A 20,309-nucleotide genomic window follows, 5' to 3' on the forward strand; every position below is an offset into this window, starting at 1 on the left:
AAATTGCCAGGAAGAAAGGCAAAATGGGATTGGTGCAAGAAGAGATCTAAACAAGGTACTACAGAAAACTTAAGGAGGGCCCAACGATCAAAGGGAGGGATGAAATTGTCATGGAAGGTTTAATGAAGTAGGTTGCACAAGAACTAGACCCCAAAAGAATGAATGACCTAGTACCAATGGGAGATGGAGATAGAAGAATAAGGGAGTCCATTTGGGGCATACAAGATGATATGAACAAGGAATTAAAATAGGAGACTTTGGAATTCATAGTGTAAGGAGATTTGCTGGCAAGTAGCAGTTATAAAATCATTGGCTTAGCCACCATCCATGTCAGAAGGAAATCTCTTATTCAACAGCAAGAAATCACAATTTGGAAGTTACAAACAAAATAATGCCCACCTTTCCAAATTGCCCCATCAGTTAACATCTCCAAGCATCAGTTTCCTCCATAAATTGAAGGGACATCTAGATGACTCTAAAGTCCCTTCAGGCTTTAGAGCTGTGATATTAGGCCTTTACAGACAATCATGTTCATCAATGTGCTGAGTACACTGGTAGTAGGAGGGAGGGAGAATACAAGAAAACAATAAGTTTCTGTCACCTGGGATTTTATAGTGTAATAGGGACAATTGGAAATTTTTGTTTGTTTTTAAATTTTTTAAAAATGAAAACAACACCACAACAATTAGTGTACAACGGGGGCAGCTAGATGGCACAGTGGTTAAAGCACCGGCCCTGGATTCAGGAGGACCTGAGTTCAAATCCGGCCTCAGACACTTAACACTTACTAGCTGTGTGACCCTGGGCAAGTCACTTAACCCTCATTGCCCCGCAAAAACAAAACAAAACAAAACAAAAAAAACAATTAGTGTACAATGCTAAGGCCTTCTAAACAGGTCCTAATTATGTAAGGCAACCATGATTATTAGGGAAAATAATAGGGAGATTAGGTTATGGGAAGAGGTTGTTCCTATGAGGTTTTTGGTAAGAGGTGGAGCATTCAGTATGCGTAGGGTTAAAGTAAGCAAAAACTAGCTTTCTGTAACAGTGGATGGGGTATTTTGGAAAAGGTGACTGACAGAGCAAAAGAAGCCCAAGTCTCAGTCCCTACTCTGATACCATCTGTGAGATCCTTGGGCAAGTTAACTAATTTCTCAGTCTCAGTTTCCTCATCTGTCAACTGGGAATAATCACATTACCCTATCTCCCCTATCTCCCTCACAGAACTGTTTGGAAGAAAGCACTTTGTGAACCAGAAATTCCTATGGTGATGAGAGCTTTTATTAGTTTTACCATAAATCAGGTTGAGGAGTTTCCTGTATGTCAAAGAGGAAATGGAAAACAAAGTTCTTCCCATTACCCAGACCTGCTGGTCCTTTCCCTCAGACCATTAATTAGCTGACCAATATGTAAGCCTACAACCAGAACAAAGTTGGACAGAGCTGTAGAGAAAGGCAGTTTATTAAAATGGACTTAACAGAATTTCACAATCAGTTAAACGAGTTGTGAAACATGCTCTGGAATTTGAAATTCAATGTGATGCTGTGGTTGTCAATTGGATCTGAAAGCAGAAGAAGTAGGTGCCAATCCCAACTCTACAACTTGTTAGCTGTGTGACCTTGGGCCAAATAGTCACCTCTGAATTTCATTTTTTTATATGTGAAATGAGAGAAACTGGACTAAATGATCTCTAACATCTCTCCAGCTCTAAATGCTAAGATAATGCACTATCTTTATTATGTCTTCCCCACACCTTCTTTTGTTGTTGTTCAATCCTTTTTCATTTGTGACCGACTCTTCATAATGCCATCTAGAGTTTTCTTTGTAAAGATACTGGAGTAGTTTGCTGTTTCCTTCTCTAGCTCATTTTACAGAAGAGGAAAATGAGGCAAACAGGGTAAAGTGACTTGCCCAGGGTCACATAGCTAGTAAGCACTTGGGGCCAGATTTGAACTCAGGAAGACAAGCCTTCCTGACTCCAGACCTAGCACTCTATGCACTGTGCGATCTAGCAGTCCGAACAGCCTTCTTATTATAACAGATACTTTGAGCCAGAAGGTTTGGGTCTAGCTAGTCAAATGCATATAAAAGAAATGCCCCAATCAGAGGCTATTCACTCACTGTTTGCAAAATTCTAGGAATAGGGGACTCAGTTTTTGAAGCACCTTACATAGCCATAGCATATGTTGGGTGATTAATAAATGTCTTTAAATTGAACAGAATTCAATGTATCATGCTGCAATTTGCCTCTGTGTAATGCCTCCCCAATGTTCCTCATTCTGCCCTCTGGGACCAAGCAAAACAAGCCTAATCTTCCCTCCACCTGACAGTCAGCCAACCCTTCATCCTAGTACAGATAGGCTCTAGGTACTCAAGATGAAATTTTCTTTCACCTGTAATAAGGGTAATGTGAACAAAAGCATCAATCACACTATGCAAAAAGTATTAATGACTAGTATTTATATATTGCTTTATGGTTTGCAAAAAACTTTGCAAATATTATCTCATTTGATCCTCACAACAACCCTGTGAGATAGGTGCTATCATTTTAATTATTTATTTATGTGCATTTTTTTTTTTTACAGAGGAGGAAACTGAGTTAAAATGAGTTGTCCAAGGTTATATACATCTAGGAAGTGTGTAAGGCTACACTTGAACTCAGGTTTTCCTCCCTCTGCTATCTAGCTGCTTGGTAATGCAAACTATTCACACTAGTTTATTACAGAACCTGGAAAAGACCATGGAGGTCATCTAATCTAGCTCTCTCCTCTCACAAAAGAAGAAACTGAGGCACAGGATTGACAGTCCTCTGCCTTCAGGCCGAATATTCAGCAGGATGGTGAAATCCACTGAATCTCCTTAGGAAGGTAGTATAATTTGTTCCCTCTTCAGAAGGATTAAGAAACACTGAAAAGAACATTCTTAGAAACCATTAATACTCCATGCAGAAATTTGTTCGACATCCTACAATTAGCAATGTGCCTCGGGCCTATAATAAACTCCCATCTGTGGAGCTAAAAAGAGAGAAACTTGTTCCCCAGTTAAAGATTTAAGGTATCCAGGCTTGTTAAGTTTCCTCTTCTAATCTTCGGGTTAATGCTATTCATCAACTGAGTCACAAAGCTTCGTGATCCAATAAAATAACATTCTATTAGCTAGTTGTTTGTTTGCTTAAAGCCACAATATATTCAGCAAGCTGGTACTTTAGTGAATGAGAACTGGAAGAGGAAAAAAAGGATTGGATTTTTAATCAATGCAATATACCCATGAACGGACGTGGTTGGTCAACAGAGATAGCTTGATCAAGTTAAGAGATGCTACCCTTGGAGTGAGGAAGACCTGGATTCGAATCCTGATTCTGACTCAGGCTATGTGATAATAACTAAGCCATATAACCTCTCTAAGGCTAGGTTTACCCATCTGTAAGATGGAGATCATAGCTTTAGCTTAATGGCCTTAAAATGCAGGAATTCTATTGTCCATTCCAGCTTTAAATTCAATGATGCTCTAATGTCCCTTTGCCTCTTCCTCAGGAAGGTTGTCAGTGGTCTCAAATGAGATATCAATATTTTAGGGACCTTCTGGTCCCTGGAGAACATCTGGGCCAACCCTCTCATTTTACAGTTTTAGGCCACAGAGTAGAAGAGACTGGTTCCAGGTGTTCTATGCCCAACAAATACCACCCCTTCATCAGCAACTCTTTGGATCCCTAGTTCCCTTCAAAGCTCAGACCAACCACCTCCTTCTAAATGAAACCTTTCCTGGTCCTTCTTGCTGTTAGCATACCCCTCTCCAAAGTGATTTTATCTTTGTCCTATATAGTCTATATGCTGTAGATACTTATATGTGTGAATATTATCTCTTCCATTTGACTGTAAGAGCATTGAGAGCAGAGATGATTTCATTTTTGCTACTGTATCCCCCAAACTTAACACAAGACCTGCCACATAGCATTCAACTTAGCTTGTTGATTGATGTATCCCCCTGTAGGCAAAGGATCTCTCCCTCCCTGGACAGCTTACAAAATTCAACTGAGTAAATTTACTGAGTTATGGTTCAAACCCTTGTGTCCTCATCCTAAAGTAGATTTTCTTTCCACTAAACCATGCGCCCTCTTACTTATTCATGGATGTCTTATCATCCACTCTTGCCTTTAGACTGTAAACTCCCTGAAATCAGGTCCTATTGTTATGCCTAGCATCAGATTTCCCATCACCTCACTAGACCTTCTGCATAGTAGGTATGGAATAATTAGACATTGAATTGAATAAATACAACACGGAAATTCAAGAGGAAGTATGATATAGTGGACAGAATAGTAGGGTCTGGAGTTAGGAAAGCATGGGTTTAGATCTAACCTCAGATACTAACTACCACCTAGGTGATCCTAGGAAATCTAGGCTTTAGTTTCCTCATCTGTTTAAAAAAAAAAAAAGTAGGTGTGAACCGATGACCTCTTACATCCCTTCCAACTTTAACGCTGATTCTGCGTTCCTTTGTCGGTAGGTTCAAAAAGTAACCACATACACACGTGTTCACACTATGTGGCACGTAAGGCGTTTCTAGTACTAATATAAAAGTGTGTATGTATTTGATGGAAACTGGCAGAGGAACCTTTAAAAGGGGATAACTACAAATACAGTTGGCTTTAGCGGCATTTTTCTTCTATTTTAATGGAAATTCTCAGTTGCTCACACCCAGATTTATTTTTAAGTTCAGTCACATTTATATTTACCTCTTAGTCAGAACCAATATGAAAGGTGTAATAACACTCATGTATTAAGAAAGTGAGGAAGAAAGAGGGAAGGGAAAAAAAGGTAAGGGGAGAAAAAGAGAGAAGCCAGATTGGTCAATTGTCTTCATATCCCAAAGGTAAAGCAAGAGAATCCATGACTAAAAAGTACCCTAGACCTAAGCAATGCCTACACTTTGATTAGTAGAAGGAATCCTTCTATTGGTTTGAACCCAACCCTCTCCTTCCTGTCCCCATCATTCTGTGTCATTCTGGTATCTGGTTTTCCACATGTCTTCCATGGAGGAGCTCCCCAACAAAACTGGAGGCCACTTCTGCTTGTTTATTTAAAGGTTCTGAAATTACCAGTACAACCCTCAAAATGCCCAGGGGCTATCCTTTGCTCTTTCTATAGGATATCATAATTTAAGCATTAAATTGTAAGTACCCTGAGGGCAGGGTCTATCCTTTCTAAAAAATGTGTATCCCCAGCATTTAGCATTCAGTCTGGCACATAGTAGGTGCCTTATAAATGCAGACTGAATAGAATATAAGATCAATATCCTATACACAGGAAGAGCATGGAAACTGTAACGATACCTAAAATAGAAAGGTTCATCTTACCTTGAGCCACTGCTCCGCTTGTTCTTTGCTCTGAACTGCCAGGACAAGGGCATCCGTGCCTTGATGTGTGATTTTCAGCTCATGCTTCTTCTTCTTGCTGTCTTTGGGGATGTAGGTGATGCTGCACCCATGCAGAGGCAGTTCCATATGAGGCTGCTGGTCCTTGGAACTTTTGTAGCACTGCATTGAACAATAACCATACAGCATGGGTTTTAACATTCTTCAAAGAAAGCTTGTGAAGCCACACTAATCCCAACTTCTACAGGAAACCCTTCCCCATCCTTCTTACTTCTAGCACCTTCCTTCCATTGACTTCACTATTTATCAGGTGTGTGACTTACATACACCTGCATGTTGTCTCTCCATTGGATTATGAGCTTCCCAAGAGAGCTGACTGTCTTTTGCCTTCATTTGTATCCCTAGTGCTTAGCACAGTAGTGTGCTTGGCACATAGAGTAGCTTAATTATTTTTTTTTGTTCCTTTGTTTTTTCTCCTTCATTCTCAAAGGGGACAGTGATATTGGGGTGATGTCATGACTTGCAGTGAATTGGATTTAAGTGAGGAAGGGCCATGCAAGGTCACCAACCCCACTCCCTCCTCCAGAGTCAACTGGGTCCAGTAGCAAGATAGATAGATAGATAGATGGATGGATGGATGGATGGATGGATGGATGGATGGATGGATGGATGGATGGATGGATGGATGGATGGATGGATGGATGGATGGATGGATAGATGGATGGATGGATGGATGATAGATTGATCTATATCTATCTATACATATATATACATACATATATAAGTATGTATGTATGTATATATCAAGCTGACTGGAGACAGCCCTGAATGTTTAAGGCAACTGTGGTTAAGTGACTTGCCCAGGGTCACACAGCTAATAAGTGTCTAAGATAAGATTTGAACTCAGGTCCTCTCAACTTCAGGGCCAGCATTCTATCCATTGCACCACCTAGCTGCCCAAAGGCTTAATAAATGCTTACTGATTGACTAAGTACATAAAGGCAGTAAGCTAGCCAAGCTGGGATTTGAACTCAGATCATTTAGATTCAGCACTTTTCCCTTTGTCCCACTCTCTATTTACTAGGCAATGTTGTATATTTTAGTTATGTGCTTATTTCTTCTCTCCCATTAGACTATAGACACCATGAAATCAAGGATCATGTTTTATCTCTGCAGCCCCGCCGGTTCCTAGCATAGTGCTACACAAAGTGGGCCCTTAATATTTGTTAAATGAATGATAAAACCATCTAGGACGAAGGGTAGGTAATTCTCAAGGCATCTGGATAAGTAATTACTCAGACTGGATATCCAAAGGGGAGGCTTATGCTGGAAAACAGATTAGCAATTTAATGGGCATCAGGTATTCAGTCTTATGACACATTAAAAATTCTTTTCTAAATGACTAAATCATTTTGGGGGAATAGCTGGGCCTACAGATAAGCAAGGCAGGGTGACATAGTGGAAAGTGCCCTGAATTTGGAATCAGGGGACTCAGAGACACAAACTCAGCTCCACCTTTGTGAGCTACAGCAAGTAGCTTAAATGTTCTAGGGTTTAATTTCCTCCTTCCTGAGTTGGTTGGACTAGATGACCTCTAAAGTTCCTTCCAACTCAAAATCCCATGATCCTAGAAGTCACATGGCTACATCTGGTGATGTTTGTTCCTGCTAAGCACAGACATACACAATGATAATGTATTTAGACTTGCTATAATGCAGTATAGCACAGGGTCAAATGCAATGTACCCACAAAATTCCCTTGTGCTGCAAGAACCAGATTAAAATGTAATTGGGAAATGTTTCCCAAAATAAATAAAAATGCAATACAACACAGACAATGTTAATTTGTGGTTTTCTAAGTCAATATGTGGCCCATCTGTTTCTGTTTGAGTTTGCCATCACTAGTGTAGTGTGGATAGAGAGGATGCTTTAGAGTAAAGAGGACCTGTATTCAAGCCCCTCTTCTAACACATTCTGGCTATGGGAGCCTTGGGTAAGTCAATTTCTCAGCATCATTGGCCACTTTCTAAGAATTTGTTTCGAATGGTCACTTGCTTTGGTAAAGGGAGTTGCCTCATTGGGAGATTCCTTATGCCCCTGAAATCACAAGTCCAGTCCAAAGTAACAACAACAGCAGCAGCCCCAACAATAATAACAGAAACACTAATAAAATATAAGACTTGGAATAAGGAAGATTTGAGTTCAAATGCCTGTTTCTAGGCATTTACTAGCTGGCCTTGAGCAATTCACTTCATCTCTTACAGCCTGGATTCCCTCATCTGTAAAACAGGAATAAAGATAGCACTTACCTCACAGCAAGAGAGCTATGAGGATCAAATGAGTTAACAATACTTTGCAAACCTTAAAGTGCTACATAAATGACAATGATAGGTGAGGATGATAATAATTTGATTAATGTTGATGAGGTAGAAGAAGGAATAGTGTCTCTGTTTCTGCTAGTTCCTATTGTTTCATAATGGAGGTAGTGCTGGGCTTGAAATCAGCAAGACCTGGGTTCAGATCTCAAAGAATTCCTAGCTGTGTGACCCTTTAACCTCTGTTTACCACAGTTTCCTCATCTGTAAATGGGGAGAATAACAGCATCTGAGTCCAAGATCATGGTGAGGATCAAATGAGACAATAAATCGTAAGGCACTTAGCACAGGGCCTGGCACATATTAAATGCTATATAAATATTAGCTAACATTATTATCATCATGATGATCGATGCACCTGACACAAAGCAAGTGCTTAATAAAGTCCTGGTAACTACTAATTGACAAAAGTAGCAATGGAGGCTTACGTTTATTCTTTAAAGAAGGGCAATACTGCGTGGGGAGGGGGCTTTGCATGGGGGGAGAGGAGGATGGGAGACACTTCGGAAAAGGAGAGGTAGCAAAGTAACCCCTTCAAGCAGAACACATACGGGGAACAACCTGGAGGGAATTAATGCTCAGGGATGAGTTGGATTTCTTGAGCTCTAGGATCTCTCCACTCTGAAATACTGCAATGCTCTATTCTCTCAAGTGATGGTGAGAAGACATAACCAACACAGCACAAAAATAGTCCATTTCCATTTCCATGTAGATTCATCAACACAACATAAGTCAGATATCATAAACTATTAATGCTGCGCCCACCCAGCGTCTTAGCACCATTTCTGGAATTTGGTAGATTCAGCAATCCATGGTCTGAAGGAGATTATTTAGAGACTTGTTCCTCAGTGATCTTATATGTGACTGGAGACCAGCAAAACCCTTCTCTCTCAGGCTCCAGGTAGGTTTTCTTTGGCTCAGCTGCTAGCCACTACACTCCTTCTCCATACTTTCATACAATGAATCCATAGAACAAGCAAGAAGAAGCTTTCTGTGTGATATCTTCTGCTGGCCCTAGACTGAGTAGAATACCGCTAGCCCAGGAAAATCTGGAAATATCTACACATAAGCTACAGAAATCTCTGTAAACCATCTACAGACTTGATTTAAATTGGGGATCAAATTAACACCTCTCCATCTTCACCTAAATAATGGTTTTATTTTCTCCTGATGGTCCAAAAGGCTTTTTATTACTTTTCATTGGTATGGGTATGAAAGACCACAATATTTTTTCTGCTTTAATTTTTTTTATAATTGATTGATATTTTCCTTTAAGGAAAATGTAGGATGATACATATTCACTATCTTTAAATTAGGTATCTTCCTGGGATTATATATATTTTAGTGAATATAAAAACAGGCTACAAATAGAAAAAGGGGGAAAGGGAATGTTATCTAGAAAAAAGTTAGGCAAAGGCAATTTATCTCCAAAGAACTATAGAACATTGTTGAGAATCTAAAATGAAAGAGCTGGCTCTGGAACACAGAATTTTTAAAATGCAAGGGAAAACATCAGAACTAGAAGAGCTCTTCACGCACAGAACAATGTCAGAGATGGAAGGAATCTTAAACATGGGAACATAGAAAACCAGAGCTGGAAGGTACCTGAGAGATCATCAAGATTCTAGTAGAATCTCCCAGTTCATGAAAGAGGAAAATGAGGCTAAGTCTTTCTTTATCAATTATAAAATCCTAGTAATTAATAGGTATGTTTCAATAGAATATATTTTCATGTTTACAGTACAAAACAATCCTGTGTGACCCTGGGCAAGTCACTTAACCCTCATTGTCCCACCCCAAAAAATTCATAGTTGATATATTTAAACTAGACATCTGGCTGCATTTTAAAACATCCCATTTAAATCCCATTTGAATTTTATTTTTAATTGATGACAAAATTTAAAACTATTTATATAATTTCCTTAAGCCTTAGAGGGCAGTTATTCAGACAACAAATCTCACATGAACTGAGAACACATTTGTTAAGTTTTTTCCACCCCCTCCCCCCCACCCAGTTTCCTTTTTACTATTTATTTTTATAAATCCCCATGGTATCATACTGGCAGAAACCAAACTTTGGAGCAATTCAGGCCACACATGTGGCCAAAATGTGCATCCTCAGTGTTTCAAAAAAACTGAATAAGATACTTAATTAAAAGGGGGGGGGACAATGTCCTCATTATAAATTTAGCATAACATTTTTTAAGTGTCTCATAATGAAAACTCAAAACTTGAGAAAAACAGTTGATTCTTTGCCTTACTGTAAAATGACCCTTCTCTGGACCATTGTTTCTTTGTCTATAAAAGGAAGGGGTTGGACTACAGGGTCTCTGAGGACCCTTCTATTTCTAAGATGCTATTCAGGATAATCCTAAAATCATCCATGAGTAACATAGAAATGATGTTTTCATGAGATAAATTCTTAGGAAATGTTTCAAGACATAGAAGAAAACAAATGCAACGGCTATAAAGCAGAGGTTCAACCTCAGGCCTCAAAATTAGATTATTTCATAAGAAACCCAAGAAAAGTCACAGATAGTCTATGGACCATTGGTTTATTTGGGAAGCTCTCCCTATGCTTCTGCATACTGTACTGGAGGAGAGGCTTGGGCCTTGGAGTCTGAATACCAGCAACTGGGTCTGGCTCTGCCATCAGCTATCAATAGGATCAGGAACAAGTCTCTTCAATCTCTCTCAGTATCAGTTTATTCATCTGTTAAATGGGAATAATTATATTTGCCTAATATTTTTCCTTCAAAAATTGGGAGGAAAGAACTTTGCAAACTGTAAAACCCTATGTAAATGTGGAAATAGGAGTTTTCTTCTTTTTTTTTTTATGGCAAGGCAATGAGGGTTAAGTGACTTGCCCAGAGTCACACAGCTAGTAAGTGTTAAGTGTCTGAGGCCAGATTTGAACTCAGGTCCTCCTGAATCCAGGGCCAGTGCTCTATCCACTGCACCACCTAGCTGCCCCAGGAGTTTTCTTCTTAAAGATAACCATATTTTGAGCAAACCACTATCCACTGTTGCTTGGGCCTTTATTTTTTATTCTTTCCCCTCTCCCTGCCTTTCTATTTAATTCTAGAAAACTCAGCATTTAGGTTTCAAAGGCAGAAAGGAATTTCCCTTCAGATCATTTTCCCCTTCAAAACCTCCAGGCCCTTCATGCCCCACTTGCACAGCCTGGCATAGAAGAATATACCATGGCTCACTTCAGAAGGGAACTAAAAAGTTCTAATTTTGGGCTTGTTAAAATGTTATGCACTACCTCCCGTGCAGAGGTGGGGGACTGTGGTCATGGTACATTGCATATACTGTCAGATGCAGTTGATGGCTCGGTTGGTTTTTTGAAGTGCGTTTCTCCCTTCATTTCAATTTTTGTTATTGTTGCTGTTGATACCAGGGTTTGAAGAGGGAGAAGAGATTTATTCCGAAATGAAGATAAACAAAAGATGTCAATAAAAATTAAATGAAAAGAGAAAAGAGCCATACATGGTATCACATCTCTCTAATCCCTGGGATTAGAGGCTGGGAGATCTCTTGAGTTCAGCAGTTTGGGGCTGTGCTGGGTTATGCCAATTGGGCATCCACAATTAGTTTCATCATTAATATCATGAGCCCCTAGGAAGGGGAGGGGGGCACCAGTTTACCTAGAGAAGGGTGAAGTGCTCCAAATTAGCAATGGAAGAACATCAAAGCTCTCATGAAAATAAGTATTGCCATCAGATCCACAAGTAGCTTTGTCTTAATCTTGAAAGAAAAAGGGGAAATGAGCTCGTAGTAATACTGCTTCCATGGAGAAACACACCACATAATGAAAAGGGAAACGCCAAGTGACCATCCCTACAATCACTTGGACTTAGGAGTTCTTTCTCCAATCTGCTCAAGAGCTAGAACTTGTAATAGTCAATAAGTGTTCTGGACTTACTGGATTACAGTAATGATGTTAAATGCTGGAGATACACAGACAAGAATGAATCAGCCCCTTGTCCTCCAGGACTTCACATTCTATTGGAGGGGGCCTGGGCAGGTGAGGGAAGAGTCAAATGCTGCTCCCTGAATTTGGAGGGCTGAGATAAATGGATGGAAGCCACAGAGGCACAACACAGATTTGGGCTCAAAATAAGAGATTTATTTTTTTTCTAACAACAAGAGCTATTCAAAAAATTGAATCAGAAAGCCATGGGCTCCACTTCACCAGAGGTCTTCAGGGAAGGGCTAAATGACAATTTGTTATAGAAGGTACTCTTAATCAGGTACAGCATGGCCTCCACAGTCTGAGAGTCTATGAAATAGAGGAGTTTAGAGTTCATAAAGCTTGAGGGGAAAAGCAGTTTGATTTTGGATACGTTGAATTCATGGTGTGAGCAGAGAACCCAGTTGGAGCCATGCAGCAGTGACCATTAGAAATAAGGGTCTAGGGACAGCTAGGTGGCATAGTGGATAAAGCACTGGCCCTGGATTCAGGAGGACCTGAGTTCAAATCCGGCCTCAGACACTTGACACTTACTAGCTGTGTGACCCTCATTGTCCTACAAAAAAAAAAAAAAGAAAGAAGGGTCTGGAGGCAGCTAGGTGGCACAGTGGCTAGAGTATTGGCTCTGGAGTTAGGAGGACCTGAGTTCAAATCAAGCCTCAGACACTTGACACTGGCTGAGTGACCCTGGGTAAGTCACTTAACCCTGATTGCCTCACCAGAAAGAAAGAAAGAAAGAAAGAAAGAAAGAAAGAAAGAAAGGAAGGAAGGAAGGAAGGAAGGAAGGAAGGAAGGAAGGAAGGAAGGAAGGAAGGAAGGAAGGAAGGAAGGAAGGAAGGAAGGAAGGAAGGAAGGAAGGAAGGAAGGAAGAAGAAAGAAAGAAAGAAAGAAAGAAAGAAAGAAAGAAAGAAAGAAAGAAAGAAAGAAAGAAAGAAAGAAAGAAAGAAAGAAAGAAAGAAAGGAAGGAAGGAAGGAAGGAAGAAAGGAAGAAAGAAAGAAAGAAAGAAAGAAAGAAAAAGAATTAAGGGTCTAATGTGGAAGAAAGGCTGAGGTGAAGATACAAATTTGGCCATCATTTACAGGGATAATTGATATAGTGATGATTGAAGACATAAATGAAATCATCAAAGCAGGGAATAGAGAAAGGGGAAAAAAAGACCAAGGAGAGAACCTTGGAAGGGCACCCATGCTTAGTAAATGAGCAAAAAAACCCAAGAAGGCATAGTCAAAAAGGTAGAAAGATAAACATGATGAATAGTACAATATTTCAGAAGGCAAAGGAAAAAAATATCTAAAAGAGAATGGTCCATGGCTTCAAATGTTAGAAAAAAGGTTAAAAAGGATGAGTACTGCCAAAGGCCATTAGATTTGGCAATAACATGTGGCTGAATCATGCTGGTTTGGAACAGCAATATCACAGTGACAGCAAAATACAAATACCCCCAAACCAAGGGCATTTGGAAAGAAATGAATGGTATTTAAAGACCAGTCCCATAGAGAACCACAATGGTCCGAGAGCTGTACCCTCATATATCACACACCCAATATTTTTTAAAAGGCAGCTTTACAATACTGATAGTGTAGGGCTTGAGGATTTGATTTGCAAAAGGATTCTTTTCTTTTTCCTATAAAATAATACGTTCACCTCAAGGACAGAAACTACTGGGGGTGGGGGAAGTATGAAGAGCACTAGATTCCATTCCTTCCACTAACTCAGATGATTCACTTCAAACCCCTCAACACAGTTTCCTCACCTACAAAACTAAGGAACCAGAGCAGATGATAATGAATTAAATTTATGTAACACTTTAAGGTTTACAGAACACTTTCTTAATAATAACTTTTATGTTGTAGGCAACGCAAATATTAGTGTTCCAATTTTACAGATAAGGAAATCAAGGCACAGAGAAAGGAAGAGAATTGTTCAAAGTCACATGTCTAATAACTAAAAGCAATAAAACTAGAAGGCCTTTTCAATTCTACTATAAAAAGATGATTTCCATTCATAATTTATGATGCAGTCAATTCTTAATGTTTTTTGAATCAAACTGAGCCGAATTTAATTTAAAAGGTATTTCAATAAGCAAAAATTCAATTTACAACTAACTTTCTGAGCTCAATTGCTTGATATACAGCTGTCAGGAAGTCATTCATTCTATGCCTTAGCGCTTGGGTTTCCTCCCCTTTCCCAAAGTGAATATTGATTCTGAGCATGCAAGCAATGGGTAGTGCACCAGAATTTTTTTTTTTTTTGAGTGAGGCAATTGGGGTTAAGTGACTTGCCCAGGGTCACACAGCTAGTAAGTGTCAAGTGTCTGAGGCTGGATTTGAACTCAGGTACTCCTGACTCCAGGGCCAGTGCTCTATCCACTGTGCCACCTAGCTGCCCCTTAGTGCACCATAATTTGGCTATGTACCAGGGTAGATTTTACTTTAAATTATTCATTCCAAAAGATTTACCAGTAGTTTGGTGTCTTTGATGACGCAGAGCAGCTTGGTCCACTGTCCGAACCGTTTCTTTCTTAAGAGGAATGCACAGATTTTAGCATCTTTCACAAGGTCCATGGAGGCTTCATCTGATGGCCACTGGTGTCTCGTTTTCTTCCCTTTTCCATCTTCTTCTTCTTCATCATATGATTCATACGAGCTGCTCATTGCATCTGAATCATAATCTTTTGAGAAACAGAAAGGTAGATCAGTTAAAATAAACTACCATGAAGAATGTCTACAACAAGGGGGCAGCTAGGTGGCCCAGTGGATAGAGCACCGGGCCTGGATTCAGGAGGACCTGAGATCAAATCTGGCCTCAGATACTTGACACTTAACTAGCTGTGTGACCCTGGGCAAGTCACTTAGCCCTCATTGCCCCACCAAAAAAAAAAGTCTACAACCTTGAAAAGGTCTAAGAACACTGTTATATTGCCCCCTCCACTACTCTGAATAGTCTATAAGTTCTATGATGGGGGGAAACCAACTTTTATGGTATCACACCCTACTCTCCACCTCCAGTGGAGTACACAGTGTCCTACATGTAAAAATAAGTATTCAATAAATATATTGTTGAATTGAATGATGAACTGAGCCTTATTTTGGACGCATTTCACAAACTAGGAGTGTTGGGTATTGGAAACTAAAATGACACCAATTTACAAAATTAGAGATGCTCTCAACCTCCAATTCTTCAATGACTGAAAATTTACTTGAAATTGGAAATGACTTTTTAAAAACACCTCTGGATATTGTTTCGGTGGCCAGATTTATAATGACTAAGCAGTTCAAATTTCTATAGTAATTCACAGTTTACAAAGGCATGATCCAATTAGCTCCAAAGAATTGTCTTATGAAATAGTTAGCAAGAGGCAGAGAAATGTAAGCTCAAGACAGTGAAATGATTTATCCAATTCCACACTGGGAACTCTGGTCTTGAAATCAGGAGACCTGGGTTTAGATAGAGATTTTCCCATTTACTGATTTTTGTAACTACCCTTAAGTCACTTCCCTTCTTTTTAAGAAGCTTTGCTCATCTTTAAAAAGTGAATAATGATACTTGAACTGCCTACCTCTTTGGGTGGTTATGATCAAAGAACTTTGTAAACCTGAAAGTGCTGGGGAAATTATTGGAATTCTTGTGATTACCATTAGCAGAGGTAGTGTTCTGCATCATTACTCACTGAAATGAAAATCATGAATAATTTGATGACTATAAACCTTAGGAAGAATTATGGTACAAAATGAAGCAGCTCATAAAGAAATAAACTTTTATTCCAAAATTTCCTGGGCTAAAATGGACAAAACACTGGATTGGAAATCAGGAGGCCTAGAGTTCTAAGCCAGGGTCCATCACTTAAGCAAGAGAAATTACTTTCTATGATTAGTCTTTACTTTCCTTATCTGTAAAATAGGGGAAATTATCACTGTTCTGCCAACCTTGAAGGACTAATGGGTGGTTCAGATAAGATAATGGATGGGGAACATCTTTTGAATCAAAGGAAAGTGCTCTGAAAGTATGCACAGTGATTATTGTACACTCAAAGATGTGCTACACCATCACCTGGATGAAAACCTCCAATTAATTCTTGTTGAAAACCATGCAAAGAGTTGAAGGGGGAAACAAAACAACTTATAAAGCAAATAGTGGGCAAATGAGATGCTATGTGCTTTAGGTTTATTGAGTTTTTCAATAATGAGCATATCACCAAACAAAGTCTAACACCCTCAATTTACACACGGGAAGACCAGGGGGATAGAGTTACTTGCTCACAGGCCCAGGGCCACAATCAAGTCAGGAATTAAACCGATGTTTGCTGGTCTCTTTCCACTAAACCACAGGGTTATTTAATTACAACACAAACAAGCTACACAATGCCGAGAAGTGGTATAATCAAATTAAATCTATGGTAACCTAGAATGCCTAAGCAAACCAGTATAACCTTTGTATTCGGGGACTGCTTGGGGTCACAGAAAGAGCTTGGAGCTAGAAGCATGAGGGTCACATGCCAGTGGTAATACTGTATAATGCAGTAATTAAGCTGGCATTATAACTCACAGTAAGTAAGTAGTAAGGAACATGCTCTATGTGAATTATTCATCCCTGCCTTAAAAAAAGAAAAAGGAACATGGGGTATGGGTTCAATGAAATATCTCCTCTCCCCCAAATTCTTTTTTTTTAAAGCAAGTCACTGTCAAGGCTAGACTTTCCAGTTGTGTCTTATATGGGATCACCAAAACCAAGTCAAGCCAATGAACACTTAATGTTCTAGGTTCTGAGAATACAAGGATAAAAACTAAAAACAGTCCTCATCAAGGAGGCAACATTCTATATCCAAACATACATTTATTTTTCTGGGAGAAAAAAAAAAGATAGATAACTATTAAATTGTTATTTTGGTTCACTTCAGTATTCAAGTCATTGGACAGAATAAAAAGTATGAATGGCTTCTGAGAACTGGAGTTCCAGGGTGGTGATTGCTAAAGATTTTGTTCATTTCAATTAACCAGAGCTAAGGGGGCTGACCAGATACCAGCCAGCACTCCTGGTATCATTCTCACTAAGAACGCTGGACTTGGAAATACAAAATCTGTATTCCAGTTGTGGCTCTAGACATTCACAAGATGTGTGAGCTTAGAAAACTCACAAGCTCACCCCAATCCTGTTAAGTCCTAACTAAAACCCTACCTTCTACAGGAAGCCTTCCCCAAGGCCTCATAATTCTAGTGCCTTCTTTCTGTTAATAATTTATTATTTATCCTGTGCATAGTTTGCTTTGTATATATTTGTGTTTACATGTTGTCTCCTCCATTAGAGCATGCATGTAAGCTTCTTGAGGGCAGACACTGTCTTTTGCCTCATCTTGTCTCCCTAACACTCAATACAGTGCCTGGCTGGCACACAGAGGATATTCAATATTGATTGATTGATTGATTGATTGATGAATTCAATCAACAAATATATGTTAACTAGGTACTAGAGAGAGAAAGACAAAAAAGAAAATTAGTGAATTTACATTCTACCAATGAGATACAAGCTCTAAGTTTCAGTTTCCTTCTCTGTAAAGTAGGGTTTATTATCATCCCTGATCCAGTCTACTTTAAAGGGTTACTATGAGAAACAAAGGCAATATGATACCAGTATCTCTGCTGAGCAAACTCAGGTCCCCTTATTCAATGTGAAAAAAGACGACGAGAAAGAAATGGTAGAACTACCAAACGATGGATATTATGGGTCCACATGTCTACACTAGGAGGTGTTCTTCACCATTCCTTAAAAATATGGAAATGAGCTTAAGTTATCCATAGAACTTCTCAGAATGAATATATCTCATCTAACTCAAAGCAACAGCGAACCCCAGAAGGCTCTGCCCATGAGAAAAAGTGACTCTATGAACCTGACCTTCAGAAATTCACTCTCTGCCCTTGGAATGTTAATCCATTCTACTTTGGAACTCTGTTGTGATAGATGTGTTTGGGAATAAGTGAGTATAAACACACCTAACATTATATATAGCCAGCCATGGGCTTTGCTTCTGGCAGGCCATCCAACTACTGGACTCACCCAAGCATCTTGCCATCTTCCCTGCTGACCTATTAGTCCCTTTCTTTTCCTCAACCTCCCCCAACACTTTCCACCTCTTGCTCTGAAAACAGCAGTCAAATCAAATCAAATCAATATTACAATTTCTACCAAAAAGGGTCTGACAATCAGCAACAATCAAATGTCCTAAGGTTCCACTTCACAAACCCTGGGTTTCCCCAAGCCAAAACTTCCTTCCCTGGCTACCATTTGCCTACATTCTCACTCCTGATTAGAATGTAAGCTTTTTTATGGGGGGGAAGGGGGAGGCAATTGGGGTTAAGTGACTTGCCCAAGGTCACACAGCTAGTAAGTGTCAAGTATCTGAGGCTGAATTTGAACTCAGGTCCTCCTGACTCTAGGGCTGGTGCTCCATCCACTGTGCCACCTAGCTGCCCCAGAATGTAAGCTTTTTGAGGGTAGGAACTATCTCACTTTTATTTCCGTATTCTCAGTACCTAGCACAATACCTAGTATACAAAACGTGTGCAATAAATTCTTTTTTCTTCCTTCATTCACTTAGCAAATTGCTTTTAAGACCCTCTACAATTTAGCTGCATCTTTCCCATCCAAACTTCTTTCTTAATCCTCCTCAACAAGAACTCTCCAATTTGTCAGGCTGGTTGTCTCACAGTCTTTCCCCTTACTTCCATTAAACCAAATTTCCATATCAGTTTATCCTGTAATCCCAACCTTGAGTAATGTTCCCTTCTTCCATAGTCCCTTCCTCCATGAACCCAACAGCTTACTATAAAGTAGTGCTTACAACTCCAAAGCAAGTTTTATATCCATTAGTAAGTAAATATTTTGTTTTTGTTAAGTAGTTTCAATTGTGTCTGACTCTTCATGACTCCATTTGGGGTTTTCTTAGCAAAGATACTGGAGTGGTTTGCCATTTCCTTCTCCAGCTCATTTCATAGATGAGGCACTGTTAAGTGACTCACCCAGGGTCACATAGCTAGTAAGTGTATGAGGCCAGATTTCAACTCAGGAAGATGAGTCTTCCTGACTCCAGGCACAGCACTGTTTATTGTGCTATCTACCTGCTCCTTAAATATATTGATTACTGTGCTAGGAGTGCTGGTGAAGTAAGTACCTGTCTGGCCAGTTTGCAAAAAGGTGGCATGTCAGGAGTGGGAAAGGTGTGTTTCTAAGTCCGAGGTCTTGTTAGACTTGGTGGATCAGCAGACGATGACCATTATGAAATAGCACAAGACAGGAATAGGGCATATACAGAGCTGATACAGAAGGCCAGAGCCTTGGGTATATGGGGTGAATCAGACATTCAGTATCCCAATATTTCCTGTATCTCACTTCCTGATCCAGATCCAAAGTGCCACTCCTATAACTGGCTTTCCACTTCCATTTCAGTCACTTGGATTTTTCTCCTCTGAAGAAACCCTAAGACTGACTCAGATAGGCCTGTTGGCTTACACATTTGTGTGGCTCCCAATTTGGATATCTCTCCTCACAAGGGACTAGTAACCCTTCAGCAACAGTGCTTAGCTTAACAACTGGCTTATGTTGATACATATTTTAAAAAACAAAAAACTACTGGACTTAAAAGTGAGAACTGAGTATAATATCCCACTTCCCTTGCCTGTGACCCAGGGCAAGTCACTTAACCACCTTTAACCTGTTTTCTTATCTGGAAAAAGGGAGTCATTAATCCTTATTAAAAGCAAAGGCATTGTTATATGTACTCAAATGAAATCAGGGCCAGGAATGGCTATGTAACCATAAAGCACCTTCTAAATGGGAAGTATTATTATCCTTATAATTGGCTGTAGTGGTTAAACAGACTGTCTACTGCCCAGCTCTCTCCCATTTCAAATGTCCTGACCACTTATGGAAAGAGCACAAAGAAACTTATTAGGAGAAGCCAGTGTAGTGCGGTGGTCCAGGCTGAACCAAGATAATGGAATCTCATCTCCTTTTGAGGTCTCTATTGGCAGGAAACTGGAGGGTTTTGAGAAGAAATCAAGGAAAATGGAAGGCTCATAACCCTTGGTGTTGAAAGCAAGTGACTTGATCAGAATTAAGTAGAGATACAACCCCAAGCTCAACCCCATCTCCACCCCCACCCCTCAGTCTCTCATGCATACTGTCTTTTCTGAATTTTCCCTGGAGGGGTGGAGCTGTCAGAGAGTCTAAAAATAAAACTGTGTGGGTTCTTTGTACATTTAATGGTGCCGTGGGTCAGGGAATAGAGGCCAGAAACTGCTTTCATGGGCAGTCATCACTTTCGGGGTGAAACCCTGACAGAGCCAAAATGCTCCTCAATAGACTTTATTCTTGCAACTACAATATACCACGACAAAGGCCAAAATCAGGCAAGCAAGAACATTATGTAGCCTATACTTCTCGTCTGGAGAAACTGGCTATAGGAACAGGATTCTTGAATAATTACTTTTCACCCAAATGCACTCAGTGCACAGAACTCTGGGCCCGTAGTCAGAAGACTCATCTTCCTGAGTTCAAATCCAGCCTCAGACACTTACTAGCTGTGTGACCC

General features: G+C 39.8%; 1 protein-coding gene across 6 annotated transcripts in view; it reads right to left on the minus strand.

Moving 5' to 3' along the window:
* Positions 1-20,309, minus strand: part of AFAP1 (actin filament associated protein 1) — a 242,686-nt gene that overhangs the window by 102,977 nt on the left and 119,400 nt on the right. For all 6 annotated transcript variants that reach the window (XM_043973039.1, XM_043973038.1, XM_043973036.1 and 3 more), the window contains 2 exons: positions 14,185-14,396; positions 5,357-5,536 (listed from right to left, as the gene is read on the minus strand). In XM_043973039.1, the coding sequence (XP_043828974.1) occupies positions 5,357-5,536; positions 14,185-14,396 (392 nt within the window). The remainder of the gene's footprint in view (positions 1-5,356; positions 5,537-14,184; positions 14,397-20,309) is intronic.

This window comes from Dromiciops gliroides, chromosome 6, assembly GCF_019393635.1.
Source record: "Dromiciops gliroides isolate mDroGli1 chromosome 6, mDroGli1.pri, whole genome shotgun sequence".
Taxonomy (NCBI): Eukaryota; Metazoa; Chordata; class Mammalia; order Microbiotheria; family Microbiotheriidae; genus Dromiciops; species Dromiciops gliroides.